Source organism: Barbus barbus, assembly GCF_936440315.1.
Source record: "Barbus barbus genome assembly, chromosome: 39".
NCBI lineage: Eukaryota > Metazoa > Chordata > Actinopteri > Cypriniformes > Cyprinidae > Barbus > Barbus barbus.
This window is the reverse complement of record NC_136717.1, coordinates 1,671,594-1,690,395: the sequence shown is the minus strand read 5'-3', so window position 1 is coordinate 1,690,395 and position 18,802 is coordinate 1,671,594. Positions and strand designations below refer to the sequence as shown.

At 39.4% G+C, this 18,802-nt stretch overlaps 2 protein-coding genes and 1 long non-coding RNA gene across 3 annotated transcripts in view; 2 read left to right on the top strand and 1 right to left on the bottom strand.

The window, feature by feature from the left end:
- The window catches only part of LOC306858963, a 1,377,007-nt gene that overhangs the window by 1,088,471 nt on the left and 269,734 nt on the right, over nucleotides 1-18,802 (bottom strand). The window lies entirely within an intron of this gene.
- Nucleotides 5,737-18,802, top strand: part of LOC306858939 (uncharacterized protein) — a 429,579-nt gene continuing 416,513 nt past the window's right edge. The window contains exon 1 of the mRNA XM_079399753.1: nucleotides 5,737-5,850. The gene's annotated coding sequence lies outside the window, so the exon portion shown is untranslated. The remainder of the gene's footprint in view (nucleotides 5,851-18,802) is intronic.
- Nucleotides 5,898-10,948, top strand: LOC306858224 (uncharacterized protein). The gene is made up of 2 exons (XM_079398652.1): nucleotides 5,898-6,017; nucleotides 8,865-10,948. Exons 1-2 carry the CDS (start codon nucleotides 5,933-5,935, stop codon nucleotides 10,277-10,279), a joined length of 1,500 nt encoding a protein of 499 aa, XP_079254778.1. The 5' UTR covers nucleotides 5,898-5,932; the 3' UTR covers nucleotides 10,280-10,948.

The following is an 18,802-nucleotide window of genomic DNA, read 5'->3' as shown; positions in this document are numbered from 1 at the left end:
ACGCAATGCCCATACAAACAAAACTTTCCTCCTTGTCACTCATAGACAAACCTTTCTACAGATAAACATGCATCCTAGGACCTTGTGTGTATGATTTTAACTGTCTTGTATAGTGTCTCTTGCATTGTATTTTGTTTTATGCATGCTTTATGAGTGAAGTACTTGTTAATGTAACCCCACCTATATCGTGTCTCCTACCAAATTAATGCTCATTTGATGACGCACACTTTGGTGTACACCACCTTCTCAGAGAATGCCAGGTGTGTGTGTAATTTAATCAAAGTATAGACTGCCAGAGCCTTTCGAACCATGCCCTCAGACAAAGGGTCATAAAACCCCCCAATATTTCCAGCCTCCCGCTTGGAAATTCAGCCTTTCTCATTGATCAAGCCCATCCTGAAAGGTGTGACTCTTCCCTGACTTTAAAGGGCTCACGCACAGGTCCGCCTCTCTCTTCTGCAAAATCTTCCGATTGCTGCCTGAGTGGTTGGACTCACGGAGCGCCTGAGCCGGTGTGGCCGTGCCCGGCAGGCCCTAACATAAAGCTGTGTGCGGTCTCCCCAACCTGGGGAGATGGCTCCTGACCACTAAGATGAACTCCAGTGGTATTAAACTCCACTCAACCCTGGAATTCACCATCATGGAAAGGCCTTCGCTCAGACATTTCTCTCTCCCCGCTCCCAGCAGTCTCTGCATCTTCATCTATGGATTGCGGCCGCTGCAGCCCACAGGGTCAACAGGCCCCATTTTACACCCAGCCATGTGCTTACTTAGGAGAGAGGACTCTCTCAACCCAAACAAAGTCAAGAAACACCTCAGAGTTTCAAAAGATTGCAACTTCGGCCATCGAATGGAACCATCCAGACCTTCTTCAGAAGCTTCACGGGACTCTCATTCTCGTTGCAAGTATCGCTCCCTGCACCACACAGAGGTTTGTTGTAAGATATTGTATACCGTGCTTTGAATTAGAGACTGATGGTTCTTTCAGATGGTCAACTGAGCCTCTTTTCCCCTTTTTCTGTCCGGTTTCATTCATCCAGTCTCACTTACCCTCCCCATGTGCCATGCATGTGTGATGTGTGTGTGTGTGTGTGTATGTGTATATATATATACACACACACTCACCTAAAGGATTATTAGGAACACCATACTAATACTGTGTTTGACCCCCTTTCGCCTTCAGAACTGCCTTAATTCTACGTGGCATTGATTCAGGTGCTGAAAGCATTCTTTAGAAATGTTGGCCCATATTGATAGGATAGCATCTTGCAGTTGATGGAGATTTGTGGGATGCACATCCAGGGCACGAAGCTCCCGTTCCACCACATCCCAAAGATGCTCTATTGGGTTGAGATCTGGTGACTGTGGGGGCCATTTTAGTACAGTGAACTCATTGTCATGTTCAAGAAACCAATTTGAAATGATTCGAGCTTTGTGACATGGTGCATTATCCTGCTGGAAGTAGCCATCAGAGGATGGGTACATGGTGGTCATAAAGGGATGGACATGGTCAGAAACAATGCTCAGGTAGGCCGTGGCATTTAAACGATGCCCAATTGGCACTAAGGGGCCTAAAGTGTGCCAAGAAAACATCCCCCACACCATTACACCACCACCACCAGCCTGCACAGTGGTAACAAGGCATGATGGATCCATGATCTCATTCTGTTTACGCCAAATTCTGACTCTTCCATCTGAATGTCTCAACAGAAATCGAGACTCATCAGACCAGGCAACATTTTTCCAGTCTTCAACTGTCCAATTTTGGTGAGCTCGTGCAAATTGTAGCCTCTTTTTCCTATTTGTAGTGGAGATGAGTGGTACCCGGTGGGGTCTTCTGCTGTTGTAGCCCATCCGCCTCAAGGTTGTGCGTGTTGTGGCTTCACAAATGCTTTGCTGCATACCTCGGTTGTAACGAGTGGTTATTTCAGTCAAAGTTGCTCTTCTATCAGCTTGAATCAGTCGGTCCATTCTCCTCTGACCTCTAGCATCAACAAGGCATTTTCGCCCACAGGACTGCCGCATACTGGATGTTTTTCCCTTTTCACACCATTCTTTGTAAACCCTAGAAATGGTTGTGCGTGAAAATCCCAGTAACTGAGCAGATTGTGAAATACTCAGACCGGCCTGTCTGCCACCAACAACCATGCCAACGCTCAAAATTGCTTAAATCACCTTTCTTTCCCATTCTGACATTCAGTTTGGAGTTCAGGAGATTGTCTTGACCAGGACCACACCCCTAAATGCATTGAAGCAACTGCCATGTGATTGGTTGATTAGATAATTGCATTAATGAGAAATTGAACAGGTGTTCCTAATAATCCTTTAGGTGAGTGTATATATATATATATATATATATATATATGATTATAATGGAAGAATAACTTGACACATAAATGGCTAAATTCACATTAATTATACTTGATTAATTCATATTTTGACTAATAAAAATCTTCTACAGAGACTGAAATCAAACCACATTCACTTCAATCATCTCAAAGACGCAACTGATTCTGGAGCAGCATGTGTGGGTAAATGTGGGTTAGTTAACTACATCTTTAATGTTCTGAAGTACTAGTACACTAGCCGTAGAGGTTCTGTCTCTGAAATAGGCAAATACACATCAATGTTATCAGCAGTTTTGGAGATGTGTGTGTTGCTTTCTTTAACGTTCTGTCTGGAAACAAAGATGTGATGATGCCAAACCCCCTCATGGGGAAGAAAGCCATCGTGTTTACAACTGTGACAGTGACCACTTATCAGGATCAATTAAACACTTTTCAAAAGTATATTAAATGTGTAAAGTTCACTGCATCGAATCTTTAAAATATGTCCAAGAGTTTTACACATCGGTCTGTTATTCTGGTGACATTTGCGATTTACTAATTCGTTCCCTCGATTTACTAGTTTGTTCCCTCAATATATAAATCATTCCCTGGATTTATAAATCGTGTGCACGATTTATCAAACGATTTAGCCTACTATTTTTTCCTGCATGGCTCTGTAAAAATGCCATCTCTTTATAATGGAAATTCAAAGAGTATATAAAGTATTTAAAATACCTGAGGTGGATGTAAATGCATTTTTACAGATGTCCACATGAGAAACATTTACCGTCCGAATAGGGCTTGCAATTACAAATGGTCCCAGTGTCAATCTATGTGTAAACACTTAATGTTCTCATGGAGTATTGCTAAGAAACAAAAACTTGTAATTCAAAAAGTGTGTTTGTTTTTTCATTCAATGTCTGTTGTACAGATTGTTTGTGTAAGAACAAAATGCAAGAACAAATGTTGAAAATAATCAGTTCACGGGTCCAGTGTTAAAATAAAATATTCAAGTATGATTATGAATTCTTTCCTTTTACAATTACAAACAAATCCAGTGAATTAAATGCATGTGTAAAACACATTTCACAACAAAAAGGTATAGCAACGATGTATCATTAAACAGCTGTAGTTTTAACTAGATGACAACATCACGCTTAAAGGTTTATTTTATATTAGACGTGTCAATGAATTTGAACCTGCTCCCTTTAACCCAAGCACAAGGCCCCAGGTCGCTTTGCCAAATTTCTTCCAGTTTCTGAAAATCTCCATATCCCCATGAGAACCAATTAGCGTCCAAATCTGGCTTTTGGGTGGAACCAAACATACACCACTTTTCATACATCTCCATTTTTGCATCCAGGCCTTTTGTAATTACAGACTGGGCAGCATCAGATGTCTCTTCTGACTTATTCAGTTTCTGCCAGCTCCTCCAGGTAACTGAAGAATAAAATACAAATCAATCAATAATACAGAAATTGTCTACTGATTTAAAAAAGTAAAAAATCAACAGGAACAAAAAAAAAAAAATTATGCCAAAATATCAAATACAAATGAGAAAATATATAATCTACACAGTGTAGAGTGCACTATTACAGGAATTGTGGGACAGCAGTCAAGAATTCACTGAGAGCGGACAGCCATGTTTACTGAATGTTCTCTGTAAGTGATATAATGTGTTGTTTAAAAGAATTAACAATGCTCAGGTCATTTAGAGGATAGACTGTAATAGAGAGAATAGATTAGATGTATCCAAATAGCAAGTAAGTAGCAGTGTAACAAATAAGAGTGATTTGAACCTACCGAGTACTCCTGCCCATGAGAGCAGTTAGTAGTTGAATTATTTAGGTTATAACTAAGGAATGGAAAGCATAAATGCCTCAGCTACACATAATGCTTCATCACCAGCCGCCATCTTGAGCAACTCATCTGTATGCATGACTTTTCATAGGTCAGTTTTGATTTCATATGTAAAATATATTTGGAGAAGCTTGGAGAAGTGTAACTGTAAATAGTAATTAAGTTTTATTTTTGTTATGCTCACACTGTTACGCTGGAAGTTTATGGTTTTATGCATCAAATCCTTTGTGCCAGTCTCCTATGGAAATGGCGGAGAATAAAAAGGAATAGATCACCATTACTAATATTATTATTTTTTTAATATTTAAATATTATTATTATATAAACACAAAGTGCTCTTCCCCGGTTTAGCTCTTGTGTCGAATCCAGAGCCACTAAAAATAAATCTGCCTAAACACAACATGTGTGTCAGAATGCTATCAACACTATCATATGTTAAATAATCAAATAATAATTGGAAATGTATGTCTCTCTCTCTGTGTGTATAGAAACCTTTTAAATCACTTGTAAATAGATTAGTCACGGTTTAGTACCGGGCAGGGACACCGGCAAGGGATAGTAGTAGCTTTTTATTTAATTTTTTCATTGATATGTTTATTATTGAAATGTTGTTGTTATATGCATGTGTTAATTTTATTTTATTTCTTTATTTTCTTAAATATGTGGGTAGATAGTATTTATAGAGTTGTAACTTTTTAGTTTTAGTTACTTTTTCTTATTTGTAAGTCGCTTTGGACAAAAGCGTCTGCTAAATGACAAAAGTAAAAAAGTAAAGTAATACTAATATGATGGTTTCTACACCCAAACACAATAACGTCTTTATTTGTAGCTCTTAATATTTTCAACACACCATTGGTCAACATTTATTTAAATATGTATTTCACCAAGAAATCAATTCTGAACTCCTCTGGCATTTAAATTTTCTGTGCACTTCTGTATTTTTAGACAGCAGGACTTTTATTTTGGTGTAGGGCTATGACATCATAAGACTGCGCCGCTCTGTTCTGCATTTGTGGTTCAGCTGAAGAAAGGTTTGTGTTTTTAAGCATTTAACGTGTTTAAATCAACGTAAAATGGTTTAATTATGGATGAAGTAAACATTGTGATACATCTAACATGAATAAACATTATTTTTATGAGTAAACATAATGCAGCTTTTTATCTCACAATTCTCTTTTCTTTTCACAGAACTTTCTGACTTTTTTTCTCAGATTCTCACTTTTTTTCTCAGAATTGTGTGATATAAACTCACAATTGCGAGTAATAAGTCAGTATTACGATTTATAGTCACAATTGCGAGAGAAAAACTCGCAATTCTGACTTTTTAACTCGCAATTATGAGGAAAAAAGTCAGAATTGTGAGAGAAAAAGTCGCAATTACCTTTTAAATTTTTTATTCAGTGTCAGAAACGGCCTTCTGATCTTAAACAGGAGAAAGTGTCCAAACTCAGAAAAACTCCTGCTGAAGCGACTGAGATCCACGAGACACTGTTATAAAGATGGAGTTTATTAAAGAGGAGAGAGAAGAAGCATTCAGAGTCAAACATGAAGATACTGAGGAACAAACAGAGATGGAGTTTATTAAAGAGGAGACTGAAGACATGAAGATTGAAGAAACATTCAGAGTCAAACATGAAGATACTGAGGAACAAACAGAGATGGAGTTTATTAAAGAGGAGACTGAAGACATGAAGATTGAAGAAACATTCAGAGTCAAACCTGAAGATACTGAGGAACAAACAGAGATGGAGTTTATTAAAGAGGAGACTGAAGACATGAAGATTGAAGAAGCATTCAGAGTCAAACATGAAGATACTGAGGAACAAACAGGTTGGTTTTCATTCTCAAAGCTGAACTCACTCATTTGATCCTTATTAAAATGTTCAGCTCTACAGAAATGAATTATATTTCTGAAGAATGTCATGAGCGTCCTGATTGAAGTTGTTTCATTTGACATGGAGTGGGTCCTCATGCTGACCAGAGAAATAGGCCTTCCGTGTTCGAAGAGCAGAGGTTAGATAGTAGCGTAAAAAACCTTCGGCTGCAGCCTCTATCAATGGCTGTGCCCTTAGCACGGGAGTGCTGTGATTTATTTATCTCAAATTCAGCACAGATACGTCTTCTAAAAACACCAAACAGTCATTAATTGAGTATTGTGAAAGACAGATGGTTTCATGATATTCCGATGTATATTTGGTGACGCAAGCCATACTGTATGTGAACGCGCAATACTTCAGAGTCTGAGCACCTTATTTTATTACACAACTGCATACAAACAGCATATTATTATACATTAAAGAGCATTTCAGTTAACCAAATCATAAAATATTAATTACGACTGGTTTAGATTATTAAATTGAAGGTTTGGGGGAAACGTATTGCATTAAACAATTATGCTGTTTACATATTTCATCCACTTACTTTACGATGCAATCCTCAGTAATTACATCAAATTAAAGCGGTTCAAATAAAGGAATATTTCCAGCCCATAGAGGATTATTCAAAAATAAATACATTGATCATCTTTAATAACGATTCGTATCCTGCGTGGTTGAGTGCAGTGACTGAACAGCATTATACTGTATACAAAACAGGAGGTTAATCACAATAAATATATTGCGAGAATAAACATAATATTAAAAATAAATTTAAATCAGCCCGATTATTATCCTCTGGGAGCAATTAGGGCTGGGCGATATATCGCATGCGATTGTCATACGCATCTCGTCAGTAAAGCCGGTTCCGTGATTAGCAGTAAATCTTGCTACGCAATATCGCAGATGCCTTCGATAATGAATGCAATATTGCGTAGCTTGCCAACTAAATTAGCTTAGTTTTCACTAATTGACAATAGTGCAGGTGGAAATTCCTTTACGCTACTAATCAGAGCGGGATGTGACTATACCGGACAAAAGCACACAAAATGTCAATGACTTCATAAATCTTAAATGAGCTAAAAAGTCCTAAATGACTAAAAAACAGGGAGAAAATTAGATTTGTGTCAGATCCACGTCATGTGCAACAGATTTTAAAAAGGCAGCACTGCTTTTACGTTGTATTTGAGAGTCGGATGTGAGAACATTCAAATTGAAATGTTCCACTTATAACTTTAACGAAACTCCAGTCAATCATGTTCACTTGTTGCCCACATGATGTTGCCATGACACAATGAGAGCGCTTCGTGATTTTGTATCGATTATAACAAAAACAGAAAAAAACTAACAAAATGCTACCATTTGTTTTTTTAAAACAGTTGGTGTAGGTGAACCAAAAATAACTGATAACAGCTCTCAGTGATATGTGTCGGGTCCCCGCTATATTAGCAGCAACATTCACAAATGCTTACAGAACAAGCGGGAACCCAGTGGGCCTGTAGCCTCCTCTATTTCTGTTCTATCACGTGATAGAAAGTCTAAGGCCTTCTCAAGCCGTATGGCTGACCCATCTAATCTGCCCCTGGGTTTATAAGTCCTGAGTTGTCCCCATTTCAGTTGCCAGTTATTGTCTATGTTACACGTTTTTGAGTGGACTGTTATTTTGGATTATCTTTGCCTGATCTCATCTTCCTCCTTGGAGCTCCGTAACACAATGTTACTTCTTCATTAATAATAGGCTAGTAAAAAGATGCCATTTAAATACATGTTGAAAATGTACCATCTTTGTTGTTTCTATTAATTTAGAAGTTCAGTGTGAAAATATGACAATATATTAATATTAGTGCTATCAAACGATTAATCGTGATTAATCACATCCAAGATAAAAGTTTTTGTTGACATAATATATGTGTGTGCTGTGTATATGTATTATGTATATATAAGTACACACACATGGATGTATATATTTAAGAAAAATATGTTATGTTTATATATTATAGATTTATATATATAATATAAATATGCATGTAAATATTTTCTAAATATATACTGTATGTGTGTGTATTTATATATAAATAATAAATATACACAGATATGTTGTGCAAACAAACTTATTTTGGATGCGATTAATCACGATTAATTGTTTGACAGCACTAATTTATATGCGTTTAGTCTCATTTTTTTTATTAATTACAGAAAAAAATTAGATTTTTTTTTTTTTTAATTGAATGGCAGACAGTACTAATCATGTTAACCTTTTATAGATGTTACTGTTGTTAATATTAGTTAATTTTACTGCTGGATATGCATTTAAATTTAATTTCCAATTTGATAGGCCCCCCAGAATAAGATTGGGACGGTGTATCGATACTTCGGGAAATTAATATTGGTACCGTTCAGATATTTCAGTATCGATATTTATCGAAATATCGATATTTTTGACAACACTAGTCACTTATTATATAATTTTTGTAAATCATAAATACAAAAAAGCTTCAGACTTCAGTTTAAACACGAATGGCAGATTCAGGACTGGTATATAACTGTGGTTTTCATTTCTGGTCATGAGGACCCACCTCTCCCTTATCTGATACACTGAGTTCATAGAGCTCTCACCAAATGAGCTGGTGATCTGAGTCAGGTGTATCGAAATGGAGACAGAGTGGTGGGTCCCAAAGACCAGGAGTGACTGAAGTATAATAACATAGCTTTGTTGGAAAATCTTGGTTTTGATGTTTTAGTACTTTTGCTAAAACTGCCACTAACTTGTATTTGTCTTTCTTTCTTTTTTTTTGGGCTTTAGACCTGATGGCACCGAAGGAAGAGAGGAGGCAAGAACTTACAAAGATAGAAGAGAAAGTTGAAAATGAAACACTTGATTTCATGATTGTGGAAAAATCCATACAGACTGAAACAACTTCATCACCAAAAATAGATCAGAGAACCGAATCTAACAGTTACTTCACCTGCCATCAGTGTGGAAAGAGTTTCAATAAAAAATATAACCTTCAAATACACATGAATGTTCACATTGGAGAGAAGCCTTTCACATGCCATCAGTGTGGAAAGAGATTCGCACGTAAACAAAACCTTAAACGCCACATAAATAGTCACACCGGAGAGAAGCCGTTCACATGTGATCAGTGTGGAAGGACTTTCAGACAGAAAGTATCCCTTAATTTACACACAAAGAGAGAACACACAGGAGAGAATGCTTTTAAATGTCATTGGTGTGGAGAGAGTTTCAGTTGTAAGAGAAACCTCAAAACTCATACGAGTCTTCACACTCCAGAGAAGCCTTTTACCTGCAAACTGTGTGGGAATAGCTTCTCATGCAAAGCATCTCTTAAGATTCACATGGTCGTTCACACTGGAGAGAAATTGTTTCCATGTGATCAGTGTGGAAAGTGTTTCAGACATAAATCAACCATTAATTCACACATGAAATGTCACACTGGACAGAGTCCTTACACCTGCACACTGTGTGGAAAGAGCATCTCAAATAAATCCACCCTTAATGATCACATGAGAAGTCACACAGGAGAGAAGCCCTTCACCTGCAAACTGTGTGGGAAGAGCTTCTCACAAAAAGGAAATCTTACGGCTCACATGAAAACTCACACAGGAGAGAAGCCTTTTGTGTGTGCTCAGTGTGGAAAATGTTTTACACGTGAAATAACCCTTGCTAATCACATGATGCTTCATTCAAGAGAGAACTCTTTTAACGGCCATCAGTGTGGACAGAGATTCCCACACCTTAGCTGGCGTGAACAAATTCATTCTCGAGAGTCATCTTTCACGTGCCACGACTGTGGAAAGAGTTTCAGATTGAAAGGAAACCTCAAGGTTCACATGAGAATCCACAATGGAGAGAAACCTTTCACCTGCGCTCACTGTGGAAAGAGTTTCAGTCAGAACATAAGCCTTCAGACTCATATGAGGCTTCACACTGGAGAGAAACCATTTACCTGCAATGTGTGTGGGAAGAACTTCACATATAAAGCACACTATAATTCCCACATGAGAAGTCACACTGGAGAGAAGCCTTTTACCTGCAAACTGTGTGGGAATAGCTTCACACGCAAAGAATCTCTTAAGAGTCACATGGTCATTCACACTGGAGAGAAGCCGTTTCCATGTGATCAGTGTGGAAAGTGCTTCAGACGTAAAGCAACCCTTGATTCACACATGAAAGGTCACACTGGAGAAAGTCCTTAAGGCCCCAATATACGTCAAACAAAGTTAGTTTTCTTCGTTTGGGGGCAAAAAGAAGATCAAAAAGGCTGAGCGACGGTATACTGTTTTTGAATATTCCAACACCCCTGCGCTGCTGGAGCCGGGGTGTATATTAATGTAAACGTATCGCGACGCTCACGCGTATCCCCTCAACACAACAACGATGCAATGATGGTGTATCTAGGTGTGAGATGGGCACCAATGGTCAGAATATTATAGACAAAAGAATAATGTTTAGCAGCAGTTCAGAGTCAAGTATCATGGTTGCAGTACAAAATAACCATTCCATTTTCCATAATCAGTCTTTTAAGTGTGAATTGCTCATAGTCTGACAACTTTAGCATGATGTGGAAAACAAATATTGGAGGGGGTGGTGATGGCGCAGTGGATAAGACACATGTCTTTGGTGTGAGAGACCCGGGTTCGAATCCACTGTGAGACACCAATGTGTCCCTGAGCAAGACACTTAACCCCTAGTTGCTCCAGAGGCGTGCGACCTCTGACATATATAGCAATTGTAAGTCGCTTTGGATAAAAGCGTCAGCTAAATGAATAAATGTAAATGTAATGTAAATGTCATCTCAATAACACAATCCTGTTTGTTACTTTATTTTATTAGTGTTCATTTATTTTATTAAACAGGTAAATTATTACACCTTTTTATATTTTATGTGGTGTTTATTTTATTTGATAAAAACAGGTTTATTATTGTATGTTCTTTTGGCATTTCATTTATTGTATATCTTTTAAAGGAAACTTTAAGGTTTACATGAGAATCCACACTGGAGAGAAACCCTTCACCGGCACTCACTGTGGAAAGAGTTTCAGTCAGAACTAGGGATGTCAATTTTCGATCATTTCCACAATCGATTGTTGTTTAAATTAACGATCAATTAACCGATTAATCATTAACCTTAATACTGCAAAATACATCTATTGCAGTAGCAGAGAATGAAAACATGGTTATTGTATGGTTCGAGGTTGAACGTGTGCCTCAAGTTCCTTGAATGCAGAGCCACTACAGAGTTCCAGAACCCGTGTGGATAGCCTGGCTTTGTCATGTCAATGAGGGTGTGTCCAAGCTCCTCTTGTGAAGAACTCTCGATGCTGAGTGCTGATAAACAGGTACTACAGTGAATATTCTTCATAGCTTTTCTAAACACAAAGCCAGCTATGGAACCAACCACGACCTCTTTGAACATGGACAGACTGGGAAGGCTTGAGATGTATGTTTCTGTGTTCTCTTCTGCTTCAGGTTGTGTGTCGCTTTGCCGAAATGGCAGCATATTAAAGGTGTAGCCTCCAGTACCACTGTGCTGTCCAGTGGGGAGCAGTTTCCACAGGTTTTGATGGCATGTCTTGCTACCATTCTTCTGAATGCTGACTTAAACTGCCTTGCTGTGGCACTGTTGTTACATCCATTAGCTGAGCGAATGGCAGTGAAAAACAGCTCAAGGTGGTCTTGGCAAAATTTGTAGGTCAGCAAGTACTGTGACTATGATGTAGGTGGTCCCACGTATGTGTCATATACAGGTCCTTTTCAAAAAATTAGCATATTGTGATAGTTAATTATTTTCTGTAATGTACTGATAAACATTAGACTTTCATATATTTTAGCTTCATTACAACACAACTGAAGTAGTTCAAGCCTTTTATTGTTTTAATATTGATGATTTTGGCATACAGCTCATGAAAACCCAAAATTCCTATCTCAAAAAATTAGCATATCATGAAAAGGTTCTCTAAACGAGCTATTAACCTAATCATCTGAATCAACTAATTAACTCTAAACACCTGCAAAAGATTCCTGAGGCTTTTAAAAACTCCCAGCCTGGTTCATTACTCAAAACCGCAATCATGGGTAAGACTGCCGACCTGACTGCTGTCCAGAAGGCCATCATTGACACCCTCAAGCAAGAGGGTAAGACACAGAAAGAAATTTGTGAACGAATAGGCTGTTCCCAGAGTGCTGTATCAAGGCACCTCAGTGGGAAGTCTGTGGGAAGGAAAAAGTGTGGCAGAAAACGCAGCACAACGAGAAGAGGTGACCGGACCCTGAGGAAGATTGTGGAGAAGGACCGATTCCAGACCTTGGGGGACCTGCGGAAGCAGTGGACTGAGTCTGGAGTAGAAACATCCAGAGCCACCGTGTACAGGCGTGTGCAGGAAATGGGCTACAGGTGCCGCATTCCCCAGGTCAAGCCACTTTTGAACCAGAAACAGCGGCAGAAGCGCCTGACCTGGGCTACAGAGAAGCAGCACTGGACTGTTGCTCAGTGGTCCAAAGTACTTTTTTCGGATGAAAGCAAATTTTGCATGTAATTCGGAAATCAAGGTGCCAGAGTCTGGAGGAAGACTGGGGAGAGGGAAATGCCAAAATGCCTGAAGTCCAGTGTCAAGTACCCACAGTCAGTGATGCTGGTGTTGGTCCACTGTGTTTTTTCAAGGGCAGGGTCAATGCAGCTAGCTATCAGGAGATTTTGGAGCACTTCATGCTTCCATCTGCTGAAAAGCTTTATGGAGATGAAGATTTCATTTTTCAGCACGACCTGGCACCTGCTCACAGTGCCAAAACCACTGGCAAATGGTTTACTGACCATGGTATTACTGTGCTCAATTGGCCTGCCAACTCTCCTGACCTGAACCCCATAGAGAATCTGTGGGATATTGTGAAGAGAAAGTTGAGAGACGCAAGACCCAACACTCTGGATGAGCTTAAGGCCGCTATCGAAGCATCCTGGGCCTCCATAACACCTCAGCAGTGCCACAGGCTGATTGCCTCCATGCCACGCCGCATTGAAGCAGTCATTTCTGCAAAAGGATTCCCGACCAAGTATTGAGTGCATAACTGAACATAATTATTTGAAGGTTGACTTTTTTTGTATTAAAAACACTTTTCTTTTATTGGTCGGATGAAATATGCTAATTTTTTGAGATAGGAATTTTGGGTTTTCATGAGCTGTATGCCAAAATCATCAATATTAAAACAATAAAAGGCTTGAACTACTTCAGTTGTGTTGTAATGAATCTAAAATATATGAAAGTCTAATGTTTATCAGTACATTACAGAAAATAATTAACTTTATCACAATGCTAATTTTTTGAAAAGGACCTGTAATTGTTTGAAACTCTTTATTGCCACCAGGAAGCCAAGAAAGGCTGTTTTCTTCAGATATTAACGGGTCATCCGTTAATATCTGGCTCCTTCAAACCATTGTAATTGTATGCTTCCATTAAGAAGGCCATGTTGGTTCGCTTATTAGCTTGCCTGAGTGGACTTTTAAATCCCTTGGCGATAGGATTTCTGGAGTTCATCATATCAAAAAGCTGATCAAAAACCTCCAGGAATTTGCATGTTGGCTAACAGCCAGCAAACTGGGGGAGCTCCAGGTGTTGCTCACAGAACATGAGAGCATCTGCCACACTGGTACTAATGACTGTACCAATCTATGTGAGGTGATCTAAGTTTGTTGCCTAGATGCAACCCTTCGATATATTCCCATTTTATCCTGTTTCTGTTTTTTTTATCCTGTACAGTAATACAATAATGCCACAGGACCCCAAGGTGTTTTCTACCAGCTTCAGCATATCGCAGACATCCAAGATCCAAGACTGGGGTTGAGTGTTGTGGGTTGCAAGTCTGCTCCAAGAGCAGCCCTTTCTGACCCAGTCATTCTGTGAGTCTGAAAATATGCCACTTGAGCTTTCCAGTGGTTGTGAATGCAGACGGCCATCAATACCAGTACCTCTGTAGCTATTGGTATGTTGTCACTTAATTTTTGTGCCAATGTCTAAATAGCCAAGTATTTTCTTCCCATCCCACTCGATGTGCTTCATAATGGACATTTCATCAATCATTAGAGCACAGAGTGTCTCCTGTCCCTTGGCCTGTGCTGCAGAAGCTTTAATTTAATTACAGAGGCTAGTACCTCTTCACTGAATCCAGGATCTCTTCTGTTGCTACTGTACCATCTCCTTATCATAGATGGGTGACAGTGGCATGCACAGACCTCCGGAGGGGCAGGGGCGAAATGGTGTTACGAGGGCACAATCGCGGACCGGGGGGAGGGGGTGTATGGGTTTGTTCCCCCTCGGCAAGTGGTGGGCGATATGGCAAAAATATCAACAAAAAAAATCAAAATATCACGATTTTATCACAATTCTTTGTCATGTTGGTTTTACTACTCTGCAAGTTGTCTGAGCAGTACAGCCAAACTAATTTCCCTATTATAAAGACAAAGTCTTTCAAGGTGACAAAATATTAAAAAGTATGGTATTGCTGGACGCATCGAGTCAATTGTGTTTTTATTGACCAGTAATTTTTTTTTTCTAAACTAAATTCAGTCTGCTGCTTGAATGACTGGCCATTAATATAGTATTTATGGAGCAATGCAGTATCACGCCAAAGCGTGTAATACACACACTCCATGAGGGTACTTTTTTAAAATTGAGATTCATACATCTGAAAGCTGAATAAATAAGCTTTTCATTGATGTACAGGTGCTGGTCATAAAATTAGAATATCATGAAAAAGTTGATTTATTTCAGTAATACCATTCAAAAAGCGAAACTTGTATATTAGATTCGTTCATTACACACAGACTGATATATTTCATCATCAAAATTAAAGGAAATAAACATTTGAAATATATCAGTCTGTGCAAGCCCGGATTAACCATACGGGCAACTGGGCAATTGCCCAGGGGCCCACGACATCTAAAGGGCCCAGGACAGCAAGGGCACGAGCAAAATACTGTATCTGTAATCTCCCGCTTTATATTTAACAAACTGTCCACCCGGGCTTTTGCGCTGCACAGAGATATGCTGCACTGCCTATGACTTTAAACTTGAGTTGAGAGCGGTTGAGAGTCAGTCTCATGCGGACTGACCAATGAAGAGAGGGCCTCAAGTGAAAGACCCTCTCCTCATTGGTCAGTCCGCATGAGGTGGGTCAAAGGTTACGCTGAGCACGTTACGTGACGTCAGGCGTTGCTACAACAGAAAAAAAAAAAAAAATCAGACACAATAGAGAAGCTAAGTGGGAGCGCGAAGCGAAAATTAAAAAAGGAAAAGGACATCAGAAACGCTGAAAATTAAGTATATACCTAAAATAGGTATTAAAGTATATACCTAAAATAGGTAATTTCGTCACTCCTGTTAATGTTGCCGACAGTTCTGTTAAGTCAGCTTCCGTCAACGACGAGGATAACTCAGCTAGCCAGGACTTTTCTACACCGCCTGCGGTAGCTTACGTTTACAGCCCGGAGAGCGAAGAGCCAGCACCAACTTCAAGCAAAACCCCAGAGGTCGCGCCCGCGAGTCTGATCGTTGAGGGAAGCGGTGATGGCGGGTCTACGGGTCTCCAGTCTCACCGCCGGCGCCACCTGAGCCGCTTGTCGAGTCTGGGAGTAGCCCCTGCATCTCAACGCCTCTACTCCCGGGGGATCCTGAACTGTGGGGAGCCGTTACGGAGCGGCTCCGGGAAGAAGCGGTTTTCCGAGGGCCTGCAGCTTTCCAGAACCGGGCCTCCAAGTATCCTGCACCGGTAAGGGAGTCCGGTCTTGGAAGTAGGACACGCTCCCTCACAAACGATCTGCTTCACTGCCGGCTCCCAAACAATGAAATTATGCCAAGGGAATGGCTTCTTTACTCGCCATCAACCGGATCAGTTTATTGTTATGCCTGCAAACTTCTGTCATCCCAAAAGCATGCATTTATCAGCGGATTCTGTGATTGGAAACATCCAGAGAGGATTAGTGATCACGAAACGAGTGCAGAGCATAGACAAAATATGCTGTCTTTATTGCACAGATCTAAATATGCATGCAGAGTGGACGCTTCTCTTGCCCGACAGTGTGAGTCAGAACAGCTGTACTGGAAAGAAGTCCTCAGACGTGTGGTGGCTGTTATTACATTTTTGGGAGCGAGAGGACTGCCATTTCGAGGCGACAACGAACTGCTGAGCTCTGCGCACAATGGGAACTATTTGGGACTGCTTGAACTGATAGCGGAGTTTGACCCCTTTTTAAAGGAGCACCTTGAGAAACACGGCAATAAGGGTAGAGGTAAGCCATCTTACCTGTCATCAACTGTGTGTGAAGAATTTATTTCATTAATGGGGGGAAAAAACTAAGCAAGTGATTGCAGAGGAAATCAAACATGCAAAATATTTCTCTGTAATTGTTGATTCAACACCAGATTTAGCACATGTAGATCAGCTCACATTTGTTTTTCGTTTTGTCAGTGCAGATGGCAGAGTAGTGGAAAGATTCCTCGGGTTTGAGCCCATCCACAGCCACACAGGTGTCAGCCTAGCTGAGTCTGTGATTGAAATGGTGCGTCGCTTGGGGTTAGACTTGTCAAACTGTCGTGGCCAAAGTTACGATAATGCGAGCAACATGGCTGGCAAATACAGCGGGCTCCAGGCGCACTTGAAAAAACAAAACCCGCTAATTCATTATACACCGTGTGCTGCCCATTCTCTGAACCTCATAGGTGTTAACTGCATTGATTGACAGTCGCAAAACTTGATAAACTGGAGACGGTAATAATGACTATGCTGTTGGACCGGGTACTGCATAGATTTAAGGCAACAAGTGACCAACTCCAAAAAAGCAATATGGATTTAGCTACTGCTCTTGGCCTTTTGCGTTCACTGCTTTCATATGTTGGCACTCTACGAGAACAGTTTTCAGAGCTCGAAGAATCAGCACGCGTGGTCAGTGTGACACAAAACTACCAGTTTCACACTCAACGTGTGAGAAAAAGAAAGATTTGCAGATGAGTCTGCTGATGACAGCGAAGTAGCTTTTAATGACAGCAGTCAGAAATTTAAAGTTGAAACATATTACGTCATCATTGACAGACTTTGTTCATGCCTATCCAAGCGCATAGAAGCCTACACACGTGTAAAAATGAGCTGAGGACCACAATGTCACAGACACGGCTCTCTGCACTTTCTCTCATAGCCATTGAACATGAACTTGTTAGTGGCCTTGATTTTGAAGATGTTATACACCAGTTTGAACAGTCAAAGTCCAGAAAAAAGCCATTGTAAGATGTGTTTGCCAAATGAAGGCATTTCAAATTCAAACATGCACTTCCTCATTATGTAGGACTAAAGTTGTGTGTTTTGCCAGATTATATAGCATTTATTTTATCTTGTCTTCTTCAGAGAAATAGTTTTGTGTATTTAGTATTGTGTAGTGTATTTATGTAGCACTAAAATGTTTAACTGGTTAATTGTGCTATAACATGTTGTTCTATTTTAAAACAAGTTAAATGAGCTTAGGATCAAAATGTTTATGATCAAATAGTTATACTGCATTTTATTTTTTATTTTTTCCTTGAGGTGCCAGCTTTATGAAAATGCTGTAAATTGTTGTGGAGGGATAACTGGCAGATTTCAAATTGTTTGTGTTGGACTAATAACTTGATTGCCTTGCCTTCTGTGATAGCTCTATCAATTCCATACATTTCTTTTGGGAATAAGTGTTGTTAAATAAACGATGGTTTGAAAGTGGTTGCTTATCTATTCATTTTTTGTGAAAATGGAGGATACTTCCCTCCCTCTCAATGTAGTGGGTCAATTTTACCAGATTATACAGATGCTGATGTGTTTTGTTTTCATGGCATCATATGTGAGTGAATGTCTTTGATAGGGGACATAGTAGTGCATTTGTAGTTCTATGAGCATTCAAATATTTGTAAATCAAAATATGATGACAGTTAGGATTTGAAGTATTGAGTATATTTACTGTATATTACAGTAATATATTCTATATATGACCATATTATGGTGATCCTGGGGTCGTGATGATGGGGCCCTTGAATATTGTTGCCCAGGGTACAACAAAGTGTTAATCTGGCCCTGAGTCTGTGTGTAATGAATGAATCTAATATACAAGTTTCACTTTTTGAATGGTATTACTGAAATAAATCAACTTTTTCATGATATTCTAATTTTATGACCAGCACCTGTATACACACACACACACACACATATACAGTATCTCACAGAAGTGAGTACACTCCTCACATTTTTGTAAATATTGTATTATATCTTTTCATGTGACAACACTGAAGAAATGACACTTTGCTACACTGTAAAGTAGTGCGTGTACAGCTTGTATAACAGTGTAAATAAACATTTACTTGTATAAACATTTTCACTTTGGGGTGTACTCACTTTTGTGGCCAGCGGTTTAGACATTAATGGCTGTGTGTTGAGTTATTTTGAGGGAACAGCAAATTTACACTGTTATACAAGCTGTACACTCACTACTTTACATTGTAGCAAAGTGTCATTTCTTCAGTGTTGTCACATGAAAAGATATAAAACAATATTTACAAAAATGTGAGGGGTGTACTCACTTCTGTGAGATACTGTGTGTGTGTGTGTGTGTGTGTGTGTGTGTGTATATATATATATAGTTTATAGGACAAAATGCGCAGTGCACCCAAAATTGTTTGGTATGATATGATTCCAAATTTAGGGGGGCCAGA

Bases quoted from the DNA above. Each gene is read 5' to 3' on its own strand.
- LOC306858224 (XM_079398652.1), top strand. From the start codon at position 5,933: ATGGAGTTTATTAAAGAGGAGACTGAAGACATGAAGATTGAAGAAGCA. The intron at 6,018-8,864 runs GTTGGTTTTCAT...TTTGGGCTTTAG, and splicing joins AGATACTGAGGAACAAACAG to ACCTGATGGCACCGAAGGAA.